This window comes from Diorhabda sublineata, chromosome 3 (genome assembly GCF_026230105.1).
Source record: "Diorhabda sublineata isolate icDioSubl1.1 chromosome 3, icDioSubl1.1, whole genome shotgun sequence".
Taxonomy (NCBI): domain Eukaryota; kingdom Metazoa; phylum Arthropoda; class Insecta; order Coleoptera; family Chrysomelidae; genus Diorhabda; species Diorhabda sublineata.
The window spans coordinates 26,976,541-27,003,223 of record NC_079476.1 but is presented as its reverse complement, the minus strand read 5'-3'; the positions used below and the strand labels follow the sequence as shown (position 1 = coordinate 27,003,223).

At 30.6% G+C, this 26,683-nt stretch overlaps 1 protein-coding gene across 12 annotated transcripts in view; it reads right to left on the bottom strand.

The window, feature by feature from the left end:
- The window catches only part of LOC130442177 (FH1/FH2 domain-containing protein 3), a 70,486-nt gene that overhangs the window by 25,778 nt on the left and 18,025 nt on the right, over positions 1 to 26,683 (bottom strand). For 3 of the 12 annotated variants that reach the window (XM_056776280.1, XM_056776278.1, XM_056776281.1), the window contains exons 3-6: positions 25,817 to 25,925; positions 23,205 to 25,728; positions 21,310 to 21,337; positions 4,672 to 4,781 (exon numbers count right to left, since the gene is read on the bottom strand). In XM_056776280.1, coding sequence (XP_056632258.1) covers positions 4,672 to 4,781; positions 21,310 to 21,337; positions 23,205 to 25,728; positions 25,817 to 25,925 — 2,771 coding nt within the window. Of the gene's footprint in view, positions 1 to 2,484; positions 2,614 to 4,671; positions 4,782 to 15,775; positions 16,021 to 19,958; positions 20,188 to 21,309; positions 21,338 to 23,204; positions 25,729 to 25,816; positions 25,926 to 26,683 lie in introns of those variants that run through there. The other 9 variants (XM_056776287.1, XM_056776289.1, XM_056776288.1 and 6 more) reach the window with 6 other exon arrangements.

Below are 26,683 nucleotides of genomic sequence, written 5' to 3'. Positions count from 1 at the left end.
GGTAGTTTTAGGAGGGTTATGTCAGTTTTAGGGGGTTATGGAATTTCGTGTTGATTGAGACTTTCAATCAGCTTGATTTGAACTATCATTGTGTCTAGTTTCACAATTAATTATCGTCCAAAACCAATTTATTTACTGCCATGGTAACTTCGAACAATTCAGGGGTAGTTTTAGGAGGGTAATGTTAGTTTTAGGGGGTTATGGAATTTCGTATCTATTGAGACTTTCAATCAGCTTTATTTGAACTATAATTGTGTCTAGTTTCACAATTAATTATCGTCCAATACCAATTTCTTTACTCCCATGGTAACTTCGAACAATTTAGGGGTCGTTTTAGGAGGGTTATATTAGTTTTAGGGGGTTATGGAATTTCGTATCGATTGAGACTTTCAATCAGCTTGATTTGAACTATCATTGTGTCTAGTTTCACAATTAATTACCGTCTAAAACCAATTCATTTACTCCTAGGGTAACTTCGGACAATTTAGGGGTGATTTTGGGGGGATTGGGGAGTTTTTGAGGTTTCGAGCCTGTGGATATTTCAACTATCATTGCACCAAGTTTCAGAATAACTGGTCGAGATTTCGGAAACATATTAGGGAATTTATGGTTGTTATATTTTTTTCATATTTTGTAATTTTGATTTTAAATATGTCGAAAAAAAGAAAAGGGTTGACACCCATTTTCAAACATTTGCTTCAATTTAAATGATTTTTTGAATTTCATCAATTATTATATACGAAAAATTAATAACAAATTTTGTTGTAATAAGATTTTTATAATTTATTTTTTAAAATCTCTTTAATGACATTTTGTAATCGTCTATTATTTTAATATAATGAGTACTATACACATTTCGTATGTTTCAATGATTAATCTACGTACGCGGCAACGCTGTATCACTGACCACGGTTTGCTGAGATGCATGCATAGTGACACATTTAGCGAACCCACATTCACGGTGAGTTTGGTTATGTTACAGACAACAGACAGAGGCTGAGAAAACGATAAAACGTTGTGAACCGGAGCAGCACACCTTCCTTCGCATTTTTTTAAATTGTAAATAATAATTTTCGTATACGAGGTGCGGCTAATAAATAACGAGACTGGTCATATAAAAAGTTCCATTATATCGCAGCTACAACGGACTTAAATAGTTTGTGTCATATTTAAATCTCAATCAAAGTGTCAATAAACGGCTACACAGGTTTGTCTACATACATCGTATGAGTACTTTTTGTGTACCGGCGACACACATTTAATTAAATACATCCATTAATAAACTGAAATTAACATGAACGTTATATTTGAAAATAAAACTTTTTCTCGTAAATACATTTCGAAAAATTACTACTAATTGCTGTTCTGCTATATGCGGTTTTAAAGTTGAGAATAAAAAAGAAAAAATGTTTAATTTTTGTCTGTTTCTTGTGGTAAACTATCTAATTCAAGATATTCTCAGTTCTAACATTCACCGCTTTGAATTTTTCTCATAACCTGATTCACATGTTAAATAATGGCAATTCGGACAATACCACAAGATAAACATTTTCATTTTTTAGAGGTCAAGGATGTTTTTATTGTTCTCTAGTTAAAATTCTTATTTACGTTTCGTTTTTTTTAAATTATAACTATATATACAGCATGTATACAAATTTCTAGTTTCAGTATCATCTATAAAAATATATTTTGTAGATTTTTTTTTATATTTTTTGGTTTCTTCGAAATACTGTAGGATTTTTAATATTTTTCTCAATATAGGAATTAATTTTTATTAACAATAAATATACTGAGTGGATCGGAAAAGATAGTTTAACCCGACTGAAATACGATTAATGTTGTTTAAATTATTGAAATAAATTATTTTTTTATAATCACATTTACGAGAATGATCCTGGCCTGACTTAGAGATGGCGGTAGTTTCTTGAAACCTACTACTGTCTATACAGTTTCAAATTTGAAGACGCCATATTGTTTAGTATTTATTTGGCAGCCATTTAACGAAAACACTTGATTGACATTTCACGACTAACTGGATCCTCAGCTCGTCTAAACTTCCCTTTATTTATTTATTTATACAAATAACTTTTGAAAGAGGTATCATTCAACTTTCCTTGCAGTATAAATTTTTAAATGGCGTTTAAAAGTATTTTTATAAAATGTGTCCCCTTTGAATTCGATGTTTTTGAATGGTTACTTCGGGACAACGTTTATAAACAATTGATTATTTTTATAACAAGGACGTCAACTGATTCTTAAATTATACAAAGCATTAATGCATATTACGTGTATAAAGTTATTTAATTAATAATAAATCTGGTATTTATCATTTTTAATGTCAAGAAAAATAATTCCGTGTTTGAATCATCTCAATAAACTAGAAGATCAACATATTGATTTTTGAAAATATATGTATAAGAAAAAATTGAAAATATTTACATATTTAGTATTATCATTTACTCAATTAACAATGTAAATAGGTACCTGGAGGGGTCAAAAACGTCGTACGTGAGGTATCCCATTTTCCAAACGTTTTTGTTTTTTTTTTTTTGAAAAAATTCACATATCAGAAATAATATTATCGAGTCGTTTGTTTCGTTCGAACTAAAATCGAAAACTGAAAATATTTCTGTTCTCGAAATTCAAAAATAAGTTTCCCGTCGATGCCAATTATACATTATAATAAAAGCTGAGCCAAATACTTGTAGCAGGTGTTTTACGATAATAATTTTTAATCAAAGTATAACAATCCATCGTTGCTGTCTAATCTGCCGCCATTTTTTGTTTCCTAACGTTTCGTAACTTTTGTCTGGTTAACTTTTTTGATCTCCCACGTATATTTCTCTCGCTGGATGCCGTATCTCAGGAACGGATTATATTAAAGCTTTAGGGAAAAAATAATAACAAAAATTGCTTCGAGAAACATGTGGAAATTAATTTCAGAATTCGCGGTCCACCCACTAGATAAAGTTTTCGAAAATATAAAATTTAAAAAGAAAATTCTTCAAAATTTGATGATCGAATTCTTCGATAAATTCTACGTATTTTTCAATTTAAATTGTTTAGTCTATATCTTCAAATAAGAGATGGGAAATTTGTTGAAACAACGCCTTATAGCACTCACGATACTAATTAAATTGCTTAGTATTCCTATATTTTGTATTAGTGGATAAAAGATTTTTCAACATCGAGTTTATAAAAATCGACTGAGCAGAACCGGACTTACAAGCATTTTTTTCGTAACAAGATTCCCACTCTCCCTCACCTGTTATTTCAAGTGATAGATCAAAAATTCTAAAATGAAAAATGTGCAGAATTCGTTAAATAATTCGATTATCGTATATAACATATCCCTTAATTGGGTAAATTATAAAAAAATTTACTAAAAATAATTTCCACCTGTTTGTCGAGGCCACTTTTATCGCCCTGTAGATATAATATAATTTGTTCCTGAAATATGACCGAAGACCGTTCTTATTTGCTCACTCGGTTTTGTTTGTTTAAGCAAAATTTACTTGAAAATCTTTTCCAAATAGATTTTTGTATCAAAACATCGATTTTTTTCAATTCTTCGGAAAATCCTATATACAGAAATTAACAAAGACTAAATGCTAAATATCAACGAAATCAAATTATTATTCCCCATTTTTTTATTTCTTTGGATTTGACCAGTAAAATGACTTATCCCTGTATATTCATAACAAAAAAATGACAATTAACTTTTCTATGGTAAACGGCTCTCGTACTATGACTAATTCAAATCATTTTTCCACTTTTACTTAAACATTTTCCATTTCATAATGTATTGTAACATAATCGATATCAAATTACAAAATTTTGTAAGCCCCTGTATATTCATAACAAAAAATTGACTATTAACTTTGTCATTGTAAAGTAACATCAAACGGCCCTCCTCCTGTAACTAATTTAAATCGTTTTTCCACTTTTCTTCAGAATTTTTCATAAAAAATTGTTTTGAAACATCATCGATATCAAATTACAAAATTTTGCAAAAACCCCTGTATATTCAAAACAATAAATGTTGTCAAATTGCCAAGAATCATTCCAAGGTTATATCATTTGGCAAATAAACTGTGCTTATTTGAAATGATTCAACCCGATTACTCAAATTATATTCTACAACAGTTTAAATTTACTCACAAGCTAATTTATCTCATGTTAAACTCGTAAAAGATTTGCTTCTATTATAAAACCCATCAACTTGTACTATAAAATTGTTAATAAATAGATTTTATAAGATATACTATTACCGATTAGTATGCAACCACCAATACGGTTGAACGCATTATTAGTTGCCTACGGTTCAATTTTAATGACGTAAATAAATAGATTTTGATAATACATGCATATGTAGTATGTAGTATGCAGTTGAGAACGTATAATTTTTTAGTTCCACATATTTTTATGTACGATGATTTATATGTATGTTGTAGCCGGTTTTGAAACCAGAAACTCATCAATGTAACAATGTAACAGTATCCGGACAGACAACTGAAAAATACAGCACGGGAAGAAACCTAATTTAACCTTTCGTGACCCCATTTCTCAGGTTTAATCGGAATAAATAAACGTACTGGAAACTATTAACAAATTAGATATCCTCAATTTATATTATTTATTTATTTTTTTTTGAATATATAGTCGACTTACTTTGATTGAAAACCCTCAAATTCTTCTTGTTGTTCGCTGATAGAGGCCTCGAGGTCAAGATAAGATCCATAATCGCCATCTTTGTACAACTGAAGTGCCGCATCATCCAACTGTAACAGAATAAATCCTTATTATTTTTCATGAATAGTTCAATAAATTTTGTATTTATAGTCATTTCGTACATGAGCGCACATACATAAATTATAAAGAGGGATACACTTTTTATACTCTTTTTCCATTTACATTGATTCATGTTGTATTTAAAATTCTTCTTTTCAAACGTCAGACGTGGATATGCCTTTTATGTATTTATAAACAGATAACCGACAAATATTTATAATTAATTATTACATTTAGAAAAATACGTTAATAATTATATGTTAAAAAGGAAAACTGTGGTTCTGTCAATAAAATAATTTGTCGATGGTGTTTGATATTTATGACGTAATAGATCTGGGTCATAGAACTAAAACTTTTTCAGCTTTGACGTTCATAATTATGATCCTAAATAGGATATTTATATTTCGATAACGGCACTATGGACTGTAGTAATGATACCAGCAATTAAACAGACATAAAATAAATACCTATTTCATATTACTGTCAATTATTCAACGCAAATAGCAATCATTATCCAATCTCAATAGTGACAATCCAACCTAACCTAACTAAATTTGCATAGCATCTTTAGATTCGGTATAATTCAACGAAACCGTTCGAAATATTAATGGATGTCGTAATTCTGTAATATTTACGACGTCACGTAACATATTATGGTAATGTTGGCCGTTGTCGACTACTTCTCGCCGCATGACGTGGGCTTGACAATATTTATTTGTAATTATAACCATAAAAACTTCTACGCGAGAAAACTGTGAAATATGAGTCTAGAAAATAACGTATCAAAAATCTAGTTAAGAACTAATCTGAATATTAGTGAAAATATTAAAAAAAATAAGATGATTGTAAAAATAATTTACAAGTTCAAACAAATATTAATCTAATAAATGTAGTTCTTAGCGGATGACCCTCGTAACATCATTTAAATTCGGATTCGAAATAGGGCGCTTACATTTGATTGTTTATTACTTTGTGATGTGAAAACAATTACATGTCAAATCTTACATGATTGTTATAAACCACTGATTTACTGCTACCATAAATAGATATTTGATTTATATTCTAAGAATTTAATCAATTGAAGAGTTATTGTGTATGAGAATGTGTCATTTGATTTATTCACTTCTAGTTTGTTGAAAACATAATTTGATTGACACAATTTCGGATCATAAATAGGAGATAAACATTTTTATTGTATCCAGAGAGAATTAGTTTCAATCCTAACGAATGTATTTCAAGGTTATTCATTTCTGTAAGTTTGTGACTATTTGAAAATAGATTGTACTAAATATAAATTCTAAAACGAAAATAAAAACATCCTCTAACTTGACATGAACATTTTTATTGTTAATATTAATTTAACGTTAAATAATTCTAATAAATATAATATGCAAATATTGAAAAATATTTCAGTATTGTGAATTTGTGACTGTGTCACCCTAGAGTAGATTATACGTACTGTTGCCATAATTCATTCCGAAAAACCAAAAGGAATAGGATATACTGTAATAAATGTAATGAAAATATATAAAGATATTTTGGTAACGAGAATTGTTGACTATATGACTTTAGAAAAGTCTTTAGCAAAAAATCTGTATCTTCAATTCGATTAAATTGTAACTATTTGAATCTAGCTGGCCACCTATTGCCATAATTTCATATTATAAAACAAAATAGCTCCTAAATACGATATTCTTAGAGTCTATATTCGTATGTATAAAACATGATTTGAATTAAATAGTTTCCATCCTATCAACATAGTTGTTTGTGGTTCTCAGAGATAAGACTATGAAGAAAAAAAATCTAAACAAAAAGGCAAAACAATGTATCTTGAATTCTTTTTATCTCTTACAACCACTGAGAGTACAATTATATAAACCCCTGAAGCGTTAATTGGTCTTAAACTAAGATAGGGAACAGTAAACAGTTAAAAGACTGACAGATTAATTCCACCAAAAAGAAATTGTTAAAACAATTATATATACATATATGAGTAATTCAAAAATATCTTTGTAGTGACACCTATGGCAAAAAAATGAAGATTTAAGCTTTATAAACATTAAAATTATTATTAGGAATATTATCGTTGTAATAAGTACTACGAATAAGAATCAGTTTTTGATTTTTGGTGGAATATTTCGAAGGAGAGTACTAAGCAATAACAAATAAAATCAAATGGTGAATTTATAGTTGAGAGTCCCTGTGAAATATTTACTGAAGAAAATTCTCCATTAACTACTTTTATGCTTCGTATTAAATACCTTCGGGGTGGGTACGAGATTCACCAGTGTCGGGTATATTAAATTATTTAAATTTCTTAGACCTTTTGATACGTTTATGTTTCTAAATAGTCTTGATTTTGAGTTTCTTCCAATTTAATATTAAATTATTTATTCACTAGAAAATCAGTGGCGTACAAATAAAATTTCGATATTGTCCAATTTATAAACGGGTCGAGTTCATTTTTTTTACACCTGTAAAAACCGTGGTCCAACAAGATCCAATTTCAAATGGTAAAAAAAGTCGGCTAGAAAAAATTAAAATGAGATTCTTATTAAAAATATTTTTGTGCGACACCTCTTTGCACGTGATCATCGTTCTGATTCGATTCGAGTTAATAAAGCGTTTAAATTTCTTTGAAATATTACAATATAGTTTGATATTGAATGTACTCTTTAAAGAGTTAATGCGGCTTACCACTTTCACCTAACCTCAATGTCCTTCAGGAGACCGTTGACTTCGACTTATTCACATCGGTCCAGTACATAGGCGTACGGAAAAAAATCTATCATTCAGTAAAACATTTTTCAAATAGTTATTCTAAAGAAAAATTACGTTAAAAATTATTATTTAACCTAATCTGTTACAAATGTAGTTTCATCTATCACATCCGGGACACAGTGTATACATAAATTGAGAATAGATGCCATTTCAAATCCCACAGTACCTCTATAATATAAACAATTGATTTTATTATGAGAATACGGTTTGTTCAAATCTCACACATTATACTAATTAATCTGGCAACAGCGCATCTAACTAGAATGTTTATGCAGGTTAGTTGAGATAAAGATGGCGCTAACAGAAAAGTAACGTCAGAGTATTAAAAAATATCAACACGTTCTTCTGCTACTATTTTTCAAATTTTATCAATTAGATTGTAATTTTTAACTAACAAACTAAATTCCTGTTCAACGGAAATGAAATAATTATTTTCTTCATTTGCATTTATTCATTTTTTCTTTAGCAGATTCACTCAGCATGACGTTCCCACGCGTTGGTATTGGAGAAATAATTACAGAAACGTAGGACTCAGGGAAACCCTTCGGACAACAACAAAAAAAGTATTCTCCACTATATTATGTTGATGGTTTTGTTTAAATCGCCGTAAAAATTTTAAATAGATTCGAGATATTATGTATTCATTGTTGTCTGCTCGACGACCCGTATTATTTCGATGTCGTGGGTTAAAACATAATATAAAAAGTAAAGCGTGTCTTGTCGCTTCGTATTTTCTTCACAAAAAAGTAAATAAATATTGTACCGTGATAAAAATATCTATTTTAATATATTCCTAGCGTTTAAAATTAGTTTTAAAACACTGATGTTACAGAAACTATTTATTATATACTACATTTTCGAACAGTGAAAATAACTGTTTACAAATTCCATCCCATCTCTACAGTAACAGTATACAATATTCTTTGTTTGAGACCCCTTAGTGTGAAGAATAGTTTGTTGAACATCGTCCGACTGTATATTTCGTAATACAACTGGAGTAAACCGTGACAAAAATATTTGTGTATCAATATTTGATATTAAACTCACGTTTCACTTCCTTTACCTCTCTACCCATAATATTACGAACGAAACGACGTTAGAACGTAAAGACAATTAGATATTTTGGAAGCTGAGAGCAATAACCTTCTATAAAATATTAAATTTTCATTATATAACCATTATACTTATAATTCTTTCAAAGGACAATAAACTACTAAAAGCCGTTTGATTTTATTAAATCGATTATTCAACAGTTTTAGATAAGTACAAATAAAGTGTGGTTATGTTCATCTTTATTAGAATATGTAGGTATATCCAAATTATTGTAGTTTTTAATGAAAATGAGGATAATATAAAAAAAATATTTCTTTGTGATTTAAAAGAAAACAAAAATAAGTAATTTCATTTGAGTGCTTTTAGTAAACAATGCTACTGGTCTCGTACCTGTGAAAACCAAGCTACGTTGAACTATAGGTTATTCAAAGTCACGTGATGTTAACGTTTCGACCATTTTGTGCGTAGAGCAATAAATATCATTTTACCATAAGGAACAAATAAATCTATGATTTTTTATGTATAAGTTAGTGAGATATCTATTTTAAGTAAACTGAATAGAAAATATCTTTATAGAAAACTGTTTTGTTCAGATTACAAATATACAGATCGCTAAATCTGGCCACAAAATATACTATTACATCTATTTTTACATAAATCTACTTTCAAAATCTGGTTAATACGTGTCTGTCCTACGCGAAAAATGGCGGACGTAGATTATAAACTAACGATCGGTTTTTAGGTTACAATTGGTTATAAATAAATTCTTGGTTTTCACCAATGAATATCCCGATTACGATCCCCGAAAAGTTTTCTTGAAGACGTTCAATTTGGTTTCTCAAGTATTTATTTTTTGTTGATAAATATATTCAAATTATTATATAGTTTCATCGTTTTTTTATCACATTACTTTTTTTTCAGTGTATAATATTTCACGTAAAATCTTATTGTTTATTTTGTGATATTTTTATAGAAATATTGACAAAACGGTTGCGTCAAAGCTTGGAAATTTAAAATTAAAATTAGTCATGTGCTATTTTCAAATTTAGTTTAGATAGGTGCACCTATGGATCCGAACGTATGATACAGATAATAAAACGAAAAAGTATTTTCGGTTCTGGTCAACTTTACATAATATGTACATTCCGTTAATTTTAATTCACGTTAGGTGCAAAAATACGATAAAAACTAGCCCATTAACCCTTTTTTGTAACCAGTCTCATTATTTAATAGCCAGACCTCGTAATATAGACACTGGAAACAAATCAAATTTGAAGAAAATGATTTAAGGGGTTTTTGATTAGGGTTTTATGGAGATAAATTTTTTAGAGTTGGGAACACTGTAATATCGTGTATTAGTGTTTGATTTGTTACCTTTTTTTATATTTCTTCTTCTTTTTTTGATTATTCAATTTATTGTAATAAAATATTCCGTCTAGGTGTAGTTGTTTTATTGTTATTTTTGTAATAATTTGACTGGTCTATTATACCGGACATCGACCCTTTTACTTTTTGAAGTCTCCAAATTCTATTTATAAACATACATTCGACAGTCCGTGAAAAAATATGTTTTCTTGATGCACCTGTTCGTTCTCGTTAATAATTGCAATTTGGTTCCCATATAAAATTAGGTTCAGACGTAATCTTAAGACATTTAATTGAAAAAAATTAAAATCTAAATTGATAGGCATCATGAATAATCTACCACGACACCAACACTCACAATTACACTGTTTCGATAAGTAAATTATCGTCTTCAGAGACGGCGAAGCTCAGTTTATTTTCACACCGAATATTGACTGTTTTTTTTTACTTTTATTAGTAATTTCATTGGTAAATTATTTTATATATTCTACCACGTAAAATTTTTTTGTTCTTGCTTTTAAAATCGATTTTTATCAATAACATTATGAACAGATGTCGATTTCGTATTGCCATATTTTCTTAAAGAGAAATTGTCCTCTTTAAATTATATTTTTTTTGATAAAAATTTGAAATCGTTTACCGCTTTAATTATATAGTATTAAAATCAATATATTACCATGTTATTGTTAAATATCTTAACAACAAAAACCGGATTGAATTTTTTTATTTTTAGAAGGTCTTAATGCATTTTAGATAAAGATCGTACATATTTTTTAAAAATAACTTTCCCTTAAATAATGCAGACTTTCCAATGAAATAATAATTATACCTACAGAATTTTTTTATATAAAAACCTCCATGAAAACAACCAACTTTCTATTATCTATTATTGTAATTTCAAATTGAACATAATCGAATTTTTTACTTTCAGTAGCATCATGTCCAGCTTCTTTACAAATTGGTCTGTCCAATGAGCTCCGCCTGTTTTCGTTCTTTAACCCACCTCACCACATCCTGAATTCATAGTATATTACAAGGCCAAAACTATCATAATCAAGGTTAGAAGCATAAGAAACTAGACCAGAAACATCAGAAACGAGGCTAGTAACATCAAAAACGAGACCAGAAATATCAGAAACGAGGCCAGAAACATCGGAAACGAGGCCAGACCATGAGAAACAAGACTAGGAAGATAAAAAACGAGGCCAGAAACATCAAAAACAGGACCAGAAACATCCAAATAAGGCAAGTAATATCAGAAACAAGGCCAGAAACATCAGAAACAAGGCTAGAAACATCAAAAACGAGGCCAGACCATGAGAAACAAGACTAGGAAGATAAAAAACGAGACCAGAACATCAAAAACGAGGCCAGAAACATCAAAATAGGGCAAATAATATCATAAACGAGGCCAGAAACATCAAAATAAGGCAAATAATATCATAAACGAGGCCAGAAACATCAAAATAAGGCAAATAATATTATAAACGAGCCAAGAAACATCAGAAACGAAGCTATGAATATCAAAAACGAGGCTAGGAATATCAAAAACGAGACCAGAACATCAAAAACGGGGCCAGATACATCAAAATAAGGCAAGTAATATCAGAAACGAGGCCAGAAATATGAGAAACGAGGCTAGTAACATCAAAAACGGGACCAGAAATATCAGAAACGAGGCCAGAAACATCGGAAACGAGGCCAGACCATGAGAAACAAGACTAGGAAGATAAAAAACGAGGCCAGAAACATGAAAATAGGGCAAATAATATCATAAACGAGGCCAGAAACATGAAAATAAGGCAAATAATATCATAAACGAGGCCAGAAACATCAAAATAAGGCAAATAATATCATAAACGAGGCCAGAAACATCAGAAACGAAGCTATGAATATCAAAAACGAGGCTAGGAATATCAAAAACGAGACCAGAACATCAAAAACGAGGCCAGATACATCAAAATAAGGCAAGTAATATCAGAAACGAGGCCAGAAACATCAGAAACGAGGCTAGGAGTATCAAAAACGAGACCAGAAATATCAGAACCGAGGCTAGTAACATCAAAAACGAGACCAGAAATATCAGAAACGAGGACAGAAACATCGGAAACGAGGCCAAACCATGAGAAACAAGACTAGGAAGATAAAAAACGAGGCCAGAAACATCAAAAACAGGACCAGAAACATCCAAATAAGGCAAGTAATATCAGAAACAAGGCCAGAAACATCAGAAACAAGGCTAGTAACATCAAAAACGAGGCCAGACCATGAGAAACAAGACTAGGAAGATAAAAAACGAGACCAGAACATCAAAAACGAGGCCAGAAACATCAAAATAAGGCAAGTAATATCATAAACGAGGCCAGAAACATCGGAAACGAGGCTAGGAACATCAAAAGCGAGATCAGAAACATTAGAAACGAGACCAGAAACATCAGAAACGAAGTTAGGAACATCAAAAACGAGGCTAGGAATATCAAAAACGAGACCAGAAATATCAGAAACGAGACCAGAAATATCAGAAACGAGGCCAGAAACATCAAAATAAGGCAAGTAATATCATAAACGAGGCCAGACACATCGGAAACGGGGCTAGGAACATCAAAAACAAGATCAGAAACATTAGAAACGAGGCCAGAATAATCAACCTTCTCTTAAGCTCCAGCTTCTTTCAATTGGTCTGTCCAATGAGCTCCGCCTGTTTTTTGCCCAAATGTTTTCTTTTAACATTATTTCCTCAACCTCGTTTTCGTTCTCACCACATCCTGAATTCATCTCTTAGGTTCACTTCCTCGAACCACATCCTGAATTCCTAGTTCTTTTCTAATATCTTGACTTTTCATTCTACCTCTAGGTTCACGTCCTCATTGGTTTAATTTCAGTTACGGCTTTTGTTAACAACAAAAAATTTTAAATGATCATTTCCTAGGTATTAGCTGGTCGTCTTCTTCTTTTTCATAATATATCTAGCTCCTTCTTCGATATTTGTTTCGTGATTGACTTCTACTTCGTGTTGCAAGTGCGTAAGTTGTTGACGTTTACAGCTGTACTACAAAATCCGCGCATGTCAATTTTTTTAATGGCGTCAAATCTCGTATGAAACGTTTAAATGCTTGGCAAGTCTCGATGAATATACTTGCAACAAATATAGCGTATGTTTACGTTCCGTTCCCTTTTTTTTATTTATATTTTATTTAGATATATGTCGAGACAAATAGCTAACACAACTTGAACGTCGATGTCCGCCGTGTTTACCTACACAGCTTGCTTGTTCCGAACACGCTAAAGGGTATAAAGCGTTTGTGAACGTTCCCCAAATGTCAACAATTGTATTTGACAGATTTGTTGCAATAATAAGGTTTGTAGTTTATTGACATTGACATATTCTTTATAACTATACTCCGACTAAGAGAGGTCGCCATCTTTGTCAACGCAAATTTCAGCGTCGTTTGTTCCCACACAAAAACTGTACGCATACTTTATGAATGAAGTTAGTACAATCGATTGTTCTACTTGTACTTCCTTTCTAGTATTAAAAATTATCGTGACTAGAACATTGATTAGGTCAAAAACCGGATCGGTTAATTCACAAGATCTTAATAATGGCATCCTACTGAAATAAATCTCGTTCTTGAACAGGTAACTGAGTGTACTTTTAGTTTTATAGGTCAGACAAGCGGTATTTATGTAAATGACAACGTTTACATAAAATATGTATACATTTATAACATGTAGACCGCTTTCCCTATCTTTGAACTAAATTATTTTTATAATAACTTATTACCGAAAAAAAAAACTTCTAAATTTTCGTATCCGCTACCGAAATTTAGTATCAAGTTTCCGTATGAAGGTAATTATAGTTTTCATGAATTCATACGTTCAAAATCTGTCAGGCAACAGAGAAAGAAATACAAGTATATATATCAGAAACAAGGCCAAATCCTACAAAAAAAATTATAAATAAAGCCAGAAACATCAAAAACAAGGCCAGAAATGTCGGAAACATGGCCAGAAACAACAAAAACAAGGCCAAAACCATCAAAAGCAAGACCAAAAACATCATAAATAAAGCCAGAAACGTCGAAAACAAAGCCAGAAATATCATATATCGAGCCAGAAACATCAAAAACAAGGCCAGAAACATCAGAAACACCGGGAACTAGGCCAGAAACATAAAAAATGGCCAAAAACATCAAAAACAATGCTAGAAACATCAGAAACAAGGCCGAAACCATCAAAAACAAGTCCAGAAACATCATAAATCAAGCCAGAAACATCAAAAACAAGGCCATAAATAACATAAATTAAGCCAGAAACATCAAAAACAAGGCCAAAAACATCAGAAACACCGGGAACAAGGCCAAAACCATCAAAATCAAGGCTAGAAACATCAGAACCAAGGCCAAAGCCATCAAAAACAGGGCCAGAAGCATCAGAAACTAGGCCAGAAACATCATAAACAACAGAAACAAGGCTAGAAACATCAGAAACACGGCCAGAAAGAACTGAAACAAGGCCAGAAACATCGGAAACAAGGCCAGAAATATCGGACACAAGTCCAGAAAGACCGGCTTTCAACGTTGGGCGCTGTTATGATTGGACGCATCGTGTGGTCTTAGTACGCATGTCATTCGACGAATGTTTTGCTTCCAACGTTGGCTATGGAAAGTCGGTACAACCACACACGCTGTTGCATGATAACTTCTTTACCAAGTTTGCATTTCTTTAGATAAGGTTCCAGAATTCGTCCAAAGTTTAACCGTACGTTGAAAGGTGAATATTGGGAGTAAACGTTGACCGCATCGTGTAGTACCCGCTTTAAAGTATTATTTTTCTAGTCTACAATAATCCATAATAGATATTCCATTTTAAGTTTTTCGCTAACATTTTTTGAGTTAAAATTTTTTTTAGGAGTTTAATTTGCTATTTATTTTCAAACTTTTATCAGTTTTTGGATTCGTTTTTCGTTTGCACCCACATGGTGACTTAAAAATATAATTTATAGTCATGTGTTCATTGAGAGCGATGATTTACTATATTTGAATCGATTTGTTTTGGTCTAAAATATCGATAAACTTATCTACAGACAACTCACGTATCTTATATTAGAGTTTTTAAATTACATTGTTTCGTGCTTATAATTAATTCAGTACCTACTCTTTTACGTATTCCACGCATGTCAACCTTAGAGTTAATATAAAAGAGAGAGAGATAGAGAGCGCCATGTAAATAGAATTCGGTTATGAATTCCCTACCACTCGAAAATTTGTCCAATCAGAATAGAGTAGAGAGAGAGATAAAGAGTGTTATACCGATGTTCACGATACAGGCACGCGCCATCTCCCTAGTACAAAGTGACGTCACGTTGAAATCAAAAATATGTGAAGTATAATGTGTTGTTATAAAATTGATTTTGATTTCAAAAATAATATTTGATGCAAATACATATCTAGTGGAAGTACACTTTCTGTTTTCCACTCAGTGACTTCTCCGTCTAGCTGGAATCCTTCATCATACAATTTACGAGATAAATGTGCCCAAAAACCTACATACGTTATATTTAGAAAACATTAAATTTTATGCACATTCGTGGAAAAGTTTGTAAATTATAGATGTTTATATTTTTGTTTGGGATATATCTTTATTTAATTTTTTTTTTTTTCGAAAAACGTATATACCACTGCTGTTATTATATATGACATACCATATGTCAATATCGTTGAATTTATACAGTGTCTACCAAAAATATGTTACGAAAAAAAAATTTGTTAAAAGTTTAACTTACCCTGTGAGGTGATTTGAGCAATCGATGTATGGCCGCTAATTGATTGATGAGCGGCAACGTAAGGCTGAATGTATGAAGGGGAGGTCTCGCCGGATCCGGAAAATTGGTAGTATAAGAAAATGGGTCGATGTCGTTCAAATATTGAACTCGACATGTCAGAGCCATAATGCGGCAAAAAGCACATCACAAAAATATCCACACGATAAAAAAGTTTTTTTTTCTTTTCAATTCATAGTCGAAATCTTCTGTTTAATAATATACGAGGGAAGGTTAATAAATAAGAGACTTTTTGATATTTTTTTATTAGGAAATAACAGAATGTTAGGGGATTCCGTTAAATTTTCAAAAACAGAAGTTTATGTTCAAAAAGTCGAGTATTTATTAACCCACCATCGTAAAATATTGGTATCTAGTATGTAAAAAATTGATTCCAATATTTATTTTATTTATTTGTATTTGTAACAATCACTATTTTTGGATATGAATCCAAAGAAGTCTTTTTTCATTTTGGATTTTGGATAAAACAGATTTTAAGAAAAATGAATCTTGCGTTATTACCTAAATGTATAAAAACAATTACAATAAAAAAATTGGTTAAAAATTGGTTGAAATTAGAAGCTCTATCAAAAAATATAAGGAAAATGCTACATTGAACAAAGTTCAAATTAGCCTAAAGAATAAGCAACAAAATCAATTTTAAATGTGGTCTTTTTGAAATAATTTTTAAACGGCTCTACTGATCGATTTCAAAAATTTATCAGCTCTTAACTTCAAAAAACCACCGCCAGAAAGAAACCCGAAAATATTCCGGCAAGAGAATTGAAAATTTTGAAAAATCGGGAAGTTATTGGCTTTACCCCGTTTTTCGAAAATCGAGTTGTGTGCATGTGACCTTGAACGTATGAGTGGCTCGACCGATTCCATCGCGAAAGGACTTGACCAAATTCAGATTTTGAGTAAAATTTGAACCGATTTGGATCAGTAGATTTTAAGATATCCCCAAAAATATCAATTCAAATGTGGTTTTTTTGAAATAACTTTTAAACGGCTTTATCGATCGATTCCAAAAACTAATAAGCCCTTAACTGAAAAACGTAGTCAGAACGTGTTGCCGTACTAGTGAAATTTGAAAAATTTTCTATCTTTCGACGAAGATTAGATTATTTTGGAGGTACCTCAATCGGAGTTGGTTCAAATGCAATCAAAAGTATATATAAAAAAAAACAATAAAACCGTATCTAATTATGAAATTTTTATTTATTTATCTCGAAATTCAAGTAGCAACCCTGATAATGAGAAAAAAATCAGGCCTAGACGATGATGATGATGAAAATGTTGATGTAAAACAGTGTTTCACAAACATCCTGTATATTACGAAAGGTAATTTAATAACTTAATTTGACATTATGATTGATAGACCTAAACGATTTTTAATTGACACAATGGAATCCCGAAAAATTACCATAATTATTATTTTACGAAGTTTAAAACAAATAAAAAAACTCATTTGGAAATATTAATCATGTTGTTAAAGATAAAATCCTTGTAAATGGATCGATATTCAATTTTGAAAAGCATTTCAAATTGACACCCCGTATATACATAGTGTTAAAAGAACCTTCAAACTGTTTTTTTTTCTACTTACTTCATCTGCATTTCTAATTCATAAACTGTTTATGAAGATTCATAATAAGAATAATGTTTCTTCGATAATAAACATTAAATGATAATTAGAAACGTCTTAAAATTAATGTCAAGAACGTATTTATAAACAAATGATTTTTCTTATATTTCTGGAAAGCTTAAGTATCAGATTTATAGATTTTTTATAGTACAACCTTCAACTTTGACTAGTTTCTTCATATATATCTCGTTCGAGATATTTTATCTATACTGCGCATGCTTGAGATTGCACAGAACCGAGCTTGAACCTCGTTGTCATTCTATCCTCTTTAGTGAGTTTCTTTTCTTTCAATAATTTTTACAACATTTATTTAGAAAATATTTGCGTTCCGTGCCTGTACTAGTCTTAGTATAAATTATGTTAAATCTGATTACCTTGTACGTAAAGAGTTTATTAGCATATTTCAAATAAATGATCTACTTTCTCTTTCTAGAGCAATATCGTGAACAGAATGTTTCTTCTTTTTTTTATTTTGTTAACGTTTAGATTTTTATAGCTATGGGATAAACGAGAAACTTTTTGTTGTAACTGATTTTAATGAAAGTTAAAATATACAGAAGCGATTTGCATTAGGATTTATGTCGTTAATATACTAACAGCTGTTTTAGTTTGAATCAAACAATTTATTTAGTTTCTAATATTATGACAACTGAATGATGACTGTCACAAAAAATAATAAAGGTAACGAAAGAGAAGAAGTAAATTCAAGTCACTTCCGTTCTAGAATTATTTTACGAACACCTTTTCTGGTACTGATATGTATTTGAGACATAAGTGATAGAAAAAAATTCATTGCATTCTTTAACAATAAATAACAATAGTGAATGCGGTTTTTATATAATAAGGATATTCCTTGGTAAATACCTATCTGCCATTCCTTATGAATCAAACATTTTGCACGTTTCAAAATAAATAATTGAAAACGTAACATTCACATGAAGTTATTTAATTTACATTAAAAAAACATTAACATAAGTCATTTACCTCAGAATAGTTGAAATATAAACATTTCCAAGAAACTAAGCCGGTTTTTTGTCAGTTAAACTTTTTGTTTCTTCGCCAAGTACTTAATAGTACGAGGGTTGTCTGTAAAGACGTCAACCAAACACAAAAACAAGATAATTAGGCCAGTACATATATCCAACTCTTTCTAATTATAGTTTCCGTCTAATTTTCTCCAAAATATGGCTACAACCTCCTCGTTTAATGAAAATCACTTTTTTTAGAAACTAAATTTTTAGGTTTAGTCAATACAGAGTAAACAATACAAGGTTAAAAAAATTAATTCATTAATTTTAGTCATTGTGAAACATGGGCAGTTTTCCATACAGTAGCCGTTAGAAACCCATCGTTTTGGCTATGTTCGGATTGGAAACTTTTCGAACAATCCTCGTATTCACAAACTTTTAAATTGTTATTATCAAGTAAATGTGTATAAAAGCGTGATTTATTATTAAAATATTAATAAAATGTTGATTCTATTGATATTAGGACATCTTCTTTTATTGAATTAAATAAAAATGTCACTAATTTTTCAAAGGATATTTGTAATGATGTAATCAGTTTGGTTCGATGACGTTATCTTTTGAAAATAAAATTACTCATTATTTTGTTTCAAGATAATGAGTAATATCGATTATATTGATTACATTTTTTCTAAGTAAAACCTTTTTCAAGTTTAATGTTATGACATTGAGTAATAGTAAATAAACTTTTACTTTTCCCATCATAAAAATTAATTATTTCCAAATATGGCAGCAACCCGACCAGCTAAATTACGCGATGTTGCCATATATCTGATAATAAAATAAAGCCTCTATGAAATTCAATTAATTTATTACTTTTTGAACATGAATATTTCGACTATACCGAGAAAATTTAATAATTAATATTTGTATAACAATAGAAAAGTATAATATATTAATCTTTGTGGCAAACTATTTCATCTTCATCAATTTGAATTTATTATTGTAAATAATTTCTTGAAATTGCCTAAATATCATAACGTAATATTTTGAGTTATCCTGGTATAGAAAATGTTATAGGAAAATTTCACTTTATGATAACGATACAAAGCCAATTTTATTCTCAGCTTATAAAACAAGTTGAAAGGTGTATAATATCGGTAGGTGTATTCTTTGTTCGGCGTAGCTCCTAACCAAACAGGTTACTGAATTCGTTAAATTTTAAATTTCAAATCAGCTGATTGCTGAAGTGGAATGGCCGATGTCACATTAATTTCTTTATATAATATCAATGAACTGTATAATACAGTCCCATAAATATAAACGGAATAAGAAAATAAAAAAAGGGACATCAAATTATTATTGTAATCAAACTAAGATGGTGTATCTCATCGAAATTGTGGTTGTTTTATTTCATTGTATAGTTTCATTTATTTACAATGTAATTCAAGTTCAACTTTTTATTTTATGTGATTCATTTTTCTTTAAAACTTTATTGATTTCAAAACTATTAATTGATCAGTGAATACATAACCTCAAATTCGTTGCTATCCAAAATCCAAACATCGATAATTCTTTAAGATTATTTTTTAAATAAACAAAGCACAATTAACACTAAAAGGATGTGAATATTAAAAAAAATCACTGGTATCACCGGTTTTTTTCTGTCGATTGGAGAGAAAAAAATGTACCCGACTACCTGTTGGTTTTTTTTAAATTTAGGGTCCAACGTCCTATTTACAAGACAACCACGACGAGACTGTTTCTTTGGTACGGTTTGGTAAGGTTGGTTGGCGGTTTGTATACACACCGGCAATTTCAGCAAGCAGCGCAGATACACACTGGACAGTCGGGAAAAAATTAGGTAGGTCGTTGAAAAGCGCCTACGTATGTATAAATTATGTCAAAACTTTTCCAACAAAGTTGGACGATAATTTTTTTTCATAATTAAGCGATATAATGTGTGATGTATTGAGTTTAATTTTAATTATTGTCAATAAGGATAATGAAATCTAGTTCCAACAATTTCTATACGAAATATACAAATTTTCGGAACCGTTGGTGATGTCTGACGCACGTTTCGATAACCAAGTTAACGTCTTCAGAGACTTGGCTAACGAAACACGCGTCAGAGAGTGCAATTGTGAGTATTGGTGTAGTGATAGTGTAATCAGTGTGTTCAGTTAGGTTAGGTCCGAATTCAAGGGATCTAAACAGGCAACATCTTGTATAAAGTGGTGTATAGTGCGACCTAAAGGATCCTTTCGTGAAGTATCCTAATATAATTAATTCGTTTATGGAAAATATGGTCAGTCAAATAAAAGATGCTAATTATTTTTTATCATAATTATTTGTCATAATTATGTACTTTCTTTGGTTCAACGTCTGGTCTAAATTCAACAATCTGTACTAGCAACAGCGTGTGTAAAGCCTCTTAATGATAATACAGGTAGAGTTTCGAAGTAAAAATAGTTGGGATAAAATTACCAAAAACAACTTTCTTTTATATATAAATAAATAACTTTCAAAAATTACTTTCCATTGCGAAAACGACAATTCTCCAGTAGAAGCCTGTGGTATTTTCAATTTAAGTTGATTAACAGTAGCTGAATCCTGTTAATTTTTTAATACGTTTACGTAATATCCTCTTAATACTATTAAAGAGGATTTGTATTTTTTTTTAATGTCGTAATCGTCCTTGACTTTGAACATAAATTGATTCAATAAACAAAAACTGTTAATGGTATATCACATCATTTCATTGTAGCTAAAGATTTTTTACAAAAAACATTTTTGTTTACTAATAATACAGTGAGGTTCTGAAGTTACGAAATAAACAAGTAGAATTTGTTTATTCGATTTATAAGATGTAAAACAAAACTTACCTTAACTTGTTGGGATTGTCCATATTCTCTGAAATGGAAAAAAATCGTTAGAATGCTATTTTGAACATGATTTTGAACAAGTTGATAAAATAAGGAAGAGAAATTGGGAAAAGTAAATCAAGTATTTGAAACCACAACTGATCGAACTAAATAAATCGTTACATGATATGATCCAATGAAGAATTAGTTGAATAATAATCAAAAAGTGAAGGAACAAACAGAAAATCTAATGAAAAATGAATGAATGAATATATAGAACATACGTAAATCATGGAAGAAGTGGAAATTACAATAAATAACACTTGAATAAATGAATAAATTATAAAATTCGAAAAAATCATGAATAAAACGCTGAATAACTGCCAGAATCGAATGAATAATGAATAAAATAATGAATAAATATCAGCATTGAATAAGTAATGAATAAAACATTGAACATATTGAAAAATTGAATAAATGACACATAAAACGATGAATAACTGCCAGAATCGAATGAATAATGAATAAAACAATGAATAAATATCAGCATTTAATAAGTAATGAATAAAACATTGAATATATTGAAAAATTGAATAAATCACACATAAAACGATGATTAAATTTGATAAATCCGAATAAAACGATGAATATTTGCCAGAATCGAATGAATAATGAATAAAACAATGAATAAATATCAGCATTTAATAAGTAATGAATAAAACATTGATTATATTGAAAAATTGAATAAATGACACATAAAACGATGAATAAATTTGAAAAATTCGAATAAATCGTGAATAAAACGATGAGTTACTGTCAGAATCGAATGAATAATGAATAAAACAATGAATAAATATCAGCATTGAATAAGTAATGAATAAAACATTGAATATATTGAAAAATTGAATAAATGACACATAAAACGATGAATAACTGCCAGAATCGAATGAATAATGAATAAAACAATGAATAAATATCAGCATTGAATAAGTAATGAATAAAACATTGAATATATTGAAAAATTGAATAAATGACATATAAAACGATGAATAAATTTAAAAAATCCGAATAAATCGTGAATAAAGCGATGCATAACTGCCAGAATCGAATGAATAATGAATAAAACAATGAATAAATATCAGCATTGAATAAGTTATGAATAAAACATTGAATATATTGAAAAATTGAATAAATGACATATAAAACGTTGAATAAATTTAAAAAATTCGAATAAGTCGTAAATAAAACGATGAATAACTGTCAGAAATGAATGCATAATAAATAAAACAATGAATAAAAAAAGTTTGAAATGAATAAAACAATGAATAAATGAAGTGTGTTATGAATAAAACAATGGATATATTGAAACATTGAATAAATATCACATAAAACGATGAATAAATATCAAAATTGTATAATTAACGGTAAAAATAATAGAAACATCGAAAAATTTTTAATAAAACCACGAATAAATTTTGAATTAGTAAAAAAATCGAATGAATTATGAATAAGCAGAAAAATTAAATAAATAATGAATAAATAGAAAATTATAATGTAGAATGAATAATTCAACGAATAGATAATTGAATTGATAAATAATTGAAAAGTGAATAAATGAATAAATTTTGAATAAATCAATGGATAAAAGAAAAAATCGAATTAAAAATGAAATAATGGAAAAAAGATATAGAAAATGAGTAAAACGGACAACACGTTAGAAAATTGACAAATGATGATTGAATGAAAATAGGTATAATTAAATAAAAATATCGAAGAAAAAGTGATAATTAACAATAAGATTAAATAAATCGATCAATAAATGAAGAAAATGATAAAAAATTAGTGAATCAATAAAGAAACAGGAAATTAAGATCAAAAAATTATGGAAAAACATATTAATCGATGTTAGTACATACATTTTACCGGTTTGGACATTTCCCACGGTCTGTTTCCCTTGGAAACAACCCTCAGCACGTGTCGTTTCCGCATCATTCCCATATCCATATATTTTATCCAAATAAGGGTTCCAAACTTGCGTACTACCTCCTAGTACTTCATCGATATTAGTATGTTTCGAAATAAACAGTCGAGGAATTTCGATTTTAGTGTAACTAGCAGGTACGTTATCGTAAGGACTTTGCCGTCCTTCCGAATCCTTCGGCATCTCTAGTCCTTCCGGACTCGCTCTATCGCCCAAAGGAGGTTCGTTACTTTGATCTTGATCGTCCAACCACCATGGCGTTTCTTCGGTATCTCGATGGGGAACTGTGTATTTCTGTTCATCTTTTTGGACTCCTTCTACCAATTCGGAAACGTTTTCCGAACTGTTCAACCACCAAGCGCGTTCACCCGAATCTATATGTCTCAATTTATGTTGATCTAAATACTCGCTATCCAGCGGATTATTTTTATTGGAATCCGTTTTTTCGGTACTGGTAAGCCACCAAGAACTCTCGTCGGATTCGTTGTTTCTTTTTTTATAAATTACTCTACCGTCTTGAGTGGTACCGTCTTCTTGTACCCAATTGGGGTAAGTTTCAATACCTTCTGGTATCTCACCGTTTTCGTCCAACCACCAAGGAAGCTCACCGGACTCGACGTGTTTAATAGAAACTAATTTTTTCGTATTATTAGACTCTTCGGATTGTTTTTGTTCGGATTTAGTCGCTTCGCTAGTTTCTTGTAACCACCAAGGTAATTCTCCAGATTCTACTCTATGGATAATTATTTTCGCTGGTAATTTAGTGACATTTGTATTTATTTGGTTTTCGTTATTATCTTCTTCTACTGGAGACACAATTTTTTCCGGTGATCCTGTTTGTTTTGTTTTAAATAAACTAGTAACTGGAGCTAGAGCTCTCATTAGGAAAGATTTAGCTTCAGCTTCATTTTTCGTATCTTTAACACGAGGACTTTGCGGAGGTTTTGGGGATTTATCGGAAGATAATTCATCGGCTGAAGAGACGTTAACGGACGTTCTTGAAGATCCTCCACTTCTTAATTTCTTATTATCCTTTTTGCTTTTTATATCTTCTTCGCTACCACTGGTAGTAGCGCTAACGCTCGCTTCCGAACTTGGAGATCTCCGATTCGATTTTCCGTCGGATATTTTTGAATGATACGATTTGCAAGTTGCTAAATTTTCGGATACGTCGGTTGCGTCGGGATCGGCAACGTCGGAATCTGCTGAACTTGCGGAATGACTACGTCTACCGATTTTCTTATTGGATCTTCCTTCGGGATTCATATTTAAAACCGATTTTCTGAAATCTTTATTCGCTGGATTGGAGGAATGTAAAGAATTCGTTTTAGAAGAGTTTTCACTTTTCGGTATTTGAGGTGGTAGTTGTTTTTGTTTGAAAGGCAATTTAGACTTTGACGATTTACTTTCTTTGGATTTGTCGTGTTTGACGCAGGAATGTTGGATGCTTTTCGAAGAACTTTCTCTTGATAAACTTTTCGGACTTTCACATTCGTTAGTAGAATTTTTCGGTTTCGAATTTGGACTGGAAAATTTCATATCTAAAAATGAAGACCAAGGTGTTGAAGATATACGGGAAGCTCCTACGAATCTCGACATTTTCGTTGAATCGTCCAATCGATCTGATTGTATTTCTTTATCGACCATGGTATGAATCGGTTTTTTAGGTCGGGTTATTTGTTTTTCAACTGTTTTAGCAATTTCCAATCTCCTACTACGTAAAAAATTATTAGGTTGAGACATTTGTGTTGGGGAAGTTGATCTGGTAATAACTGTTATCGTTACCATTTCGATTTCTTTTTTAATATCTTTTTTTGGTGAAATATCTTCTGTTGTTAGTGAAGAACATCTACTAGGAGATCTACTGAGTCTTTCTTGTTCTTGTTGTATATGTAATACGTTGAGTAATTCTCTATTTTTTCTACTAGATTCGTTTGTCCTTGTTGTAGAAGGTCTAGAATACGCCGTATAACTTTTCTCGACACTATTTTTTGGTAGGAATCTACTGTTTATATATTTTTGTGAACCAGAAGAAGACAGATCTTCTCTTGGGGACGTTCTATCTCCTATTTTATATCTAGAAGAAGAAATTGGTTCTTCTTTAGATAAAGAAGATCGTCCGGAATATTTAGATACGTCTTCTTTATTAACAGACGTTCTTCCCGCATATCTGGGCGATTCTTCTTTAGTTAAAGATGTTCTTCCGACAAATTTTGGTATTATAGATGTCGAACCAATTGATTCAGTACGTTCTCTACTTACAGATCTCTGTATCGGTTTAGGATATAATTTATTATAATTATATCCCGATGAAGATGTTGAGCTTTTTTCAGATTTTTCTACTGGACTTGGATCGCGCGATCGGGAACCGGTTCTTGTTATTGGTCTGTAGGTTATTGGAGGATGACTGGAGTCTTTTTTATCCAATAAAGGTTTCGCTCTTGTCGATCCCGAATAACCTAAAAATCAAATTACGTATTATTATAAAGCAAAAAAAATTCATTGGCATGTTTAATCGTATTTTAACTTACTTAATATAATATTTACCTGTAGATGGTAAGTTGTCCCGGTATCCGGTAGAGAAAGAATTATACCTGGAACCGATTCTACTTTTTTCATCTTCAGTTTTTTTGGCTCTACCCAACGATGAGTCATACTGCAAATTAAAATAAATAAAATAGATCGTAATCAAATACATTTCGTTCAAATTTCAAAAAAGATAACACGTATGATTATCCTAGCCTAGAAAACAGTTAGATGATAAACATTGATGGGGAATACACCAAGGAAATCAGTAAAAAAAGTCAATTAATTAATTTTTGAAAGATCTACGGGTTTCATTGAAAGATCAGCAGATTCGTGAGTAAAGAAAACCCTATCTAGTGATCGTTTTCAATTATTAAGAAGAGAATCAGGGCATGGTACTGTTCTGAAAATACTTCCATTAAACGTATTGGAGTATCGATGTAAACTGTTGACCTCATCGAATGAAATGAGAAGAGGTTGTGCGTGTGATGAGTTTTTCCAATCTGAATCTTAGTAAAAGAAGTCTCTTTATGAAACTTTCATTAATTTTGGCTTTTGAAATAACGGACGAGTGAGCTGGTGCATTGTATTGATGAATAACACTTTCTTTTTATCCAAATGCGATCGTTTTTGCTTGATTTCTACGCACAAACATTTCATAATACTCGCTGTTGATAGTTTCTCCTTTTTCAAGGATAGTTAATCCCACTCATATCCCAAAAAACCGATGCCATGCGGATGGAACGATCTTTGCCTTCTTTGCACCTGGTCCTCCCGCTTCAGTCCATGGTCTACCTTATGAAACATTGCCAAACACTCTATGGAAACATCTCCACGATGCTGTTTTTGTTTTATTGTGAGCAAACGCGGCATCCATCCTGCACACAA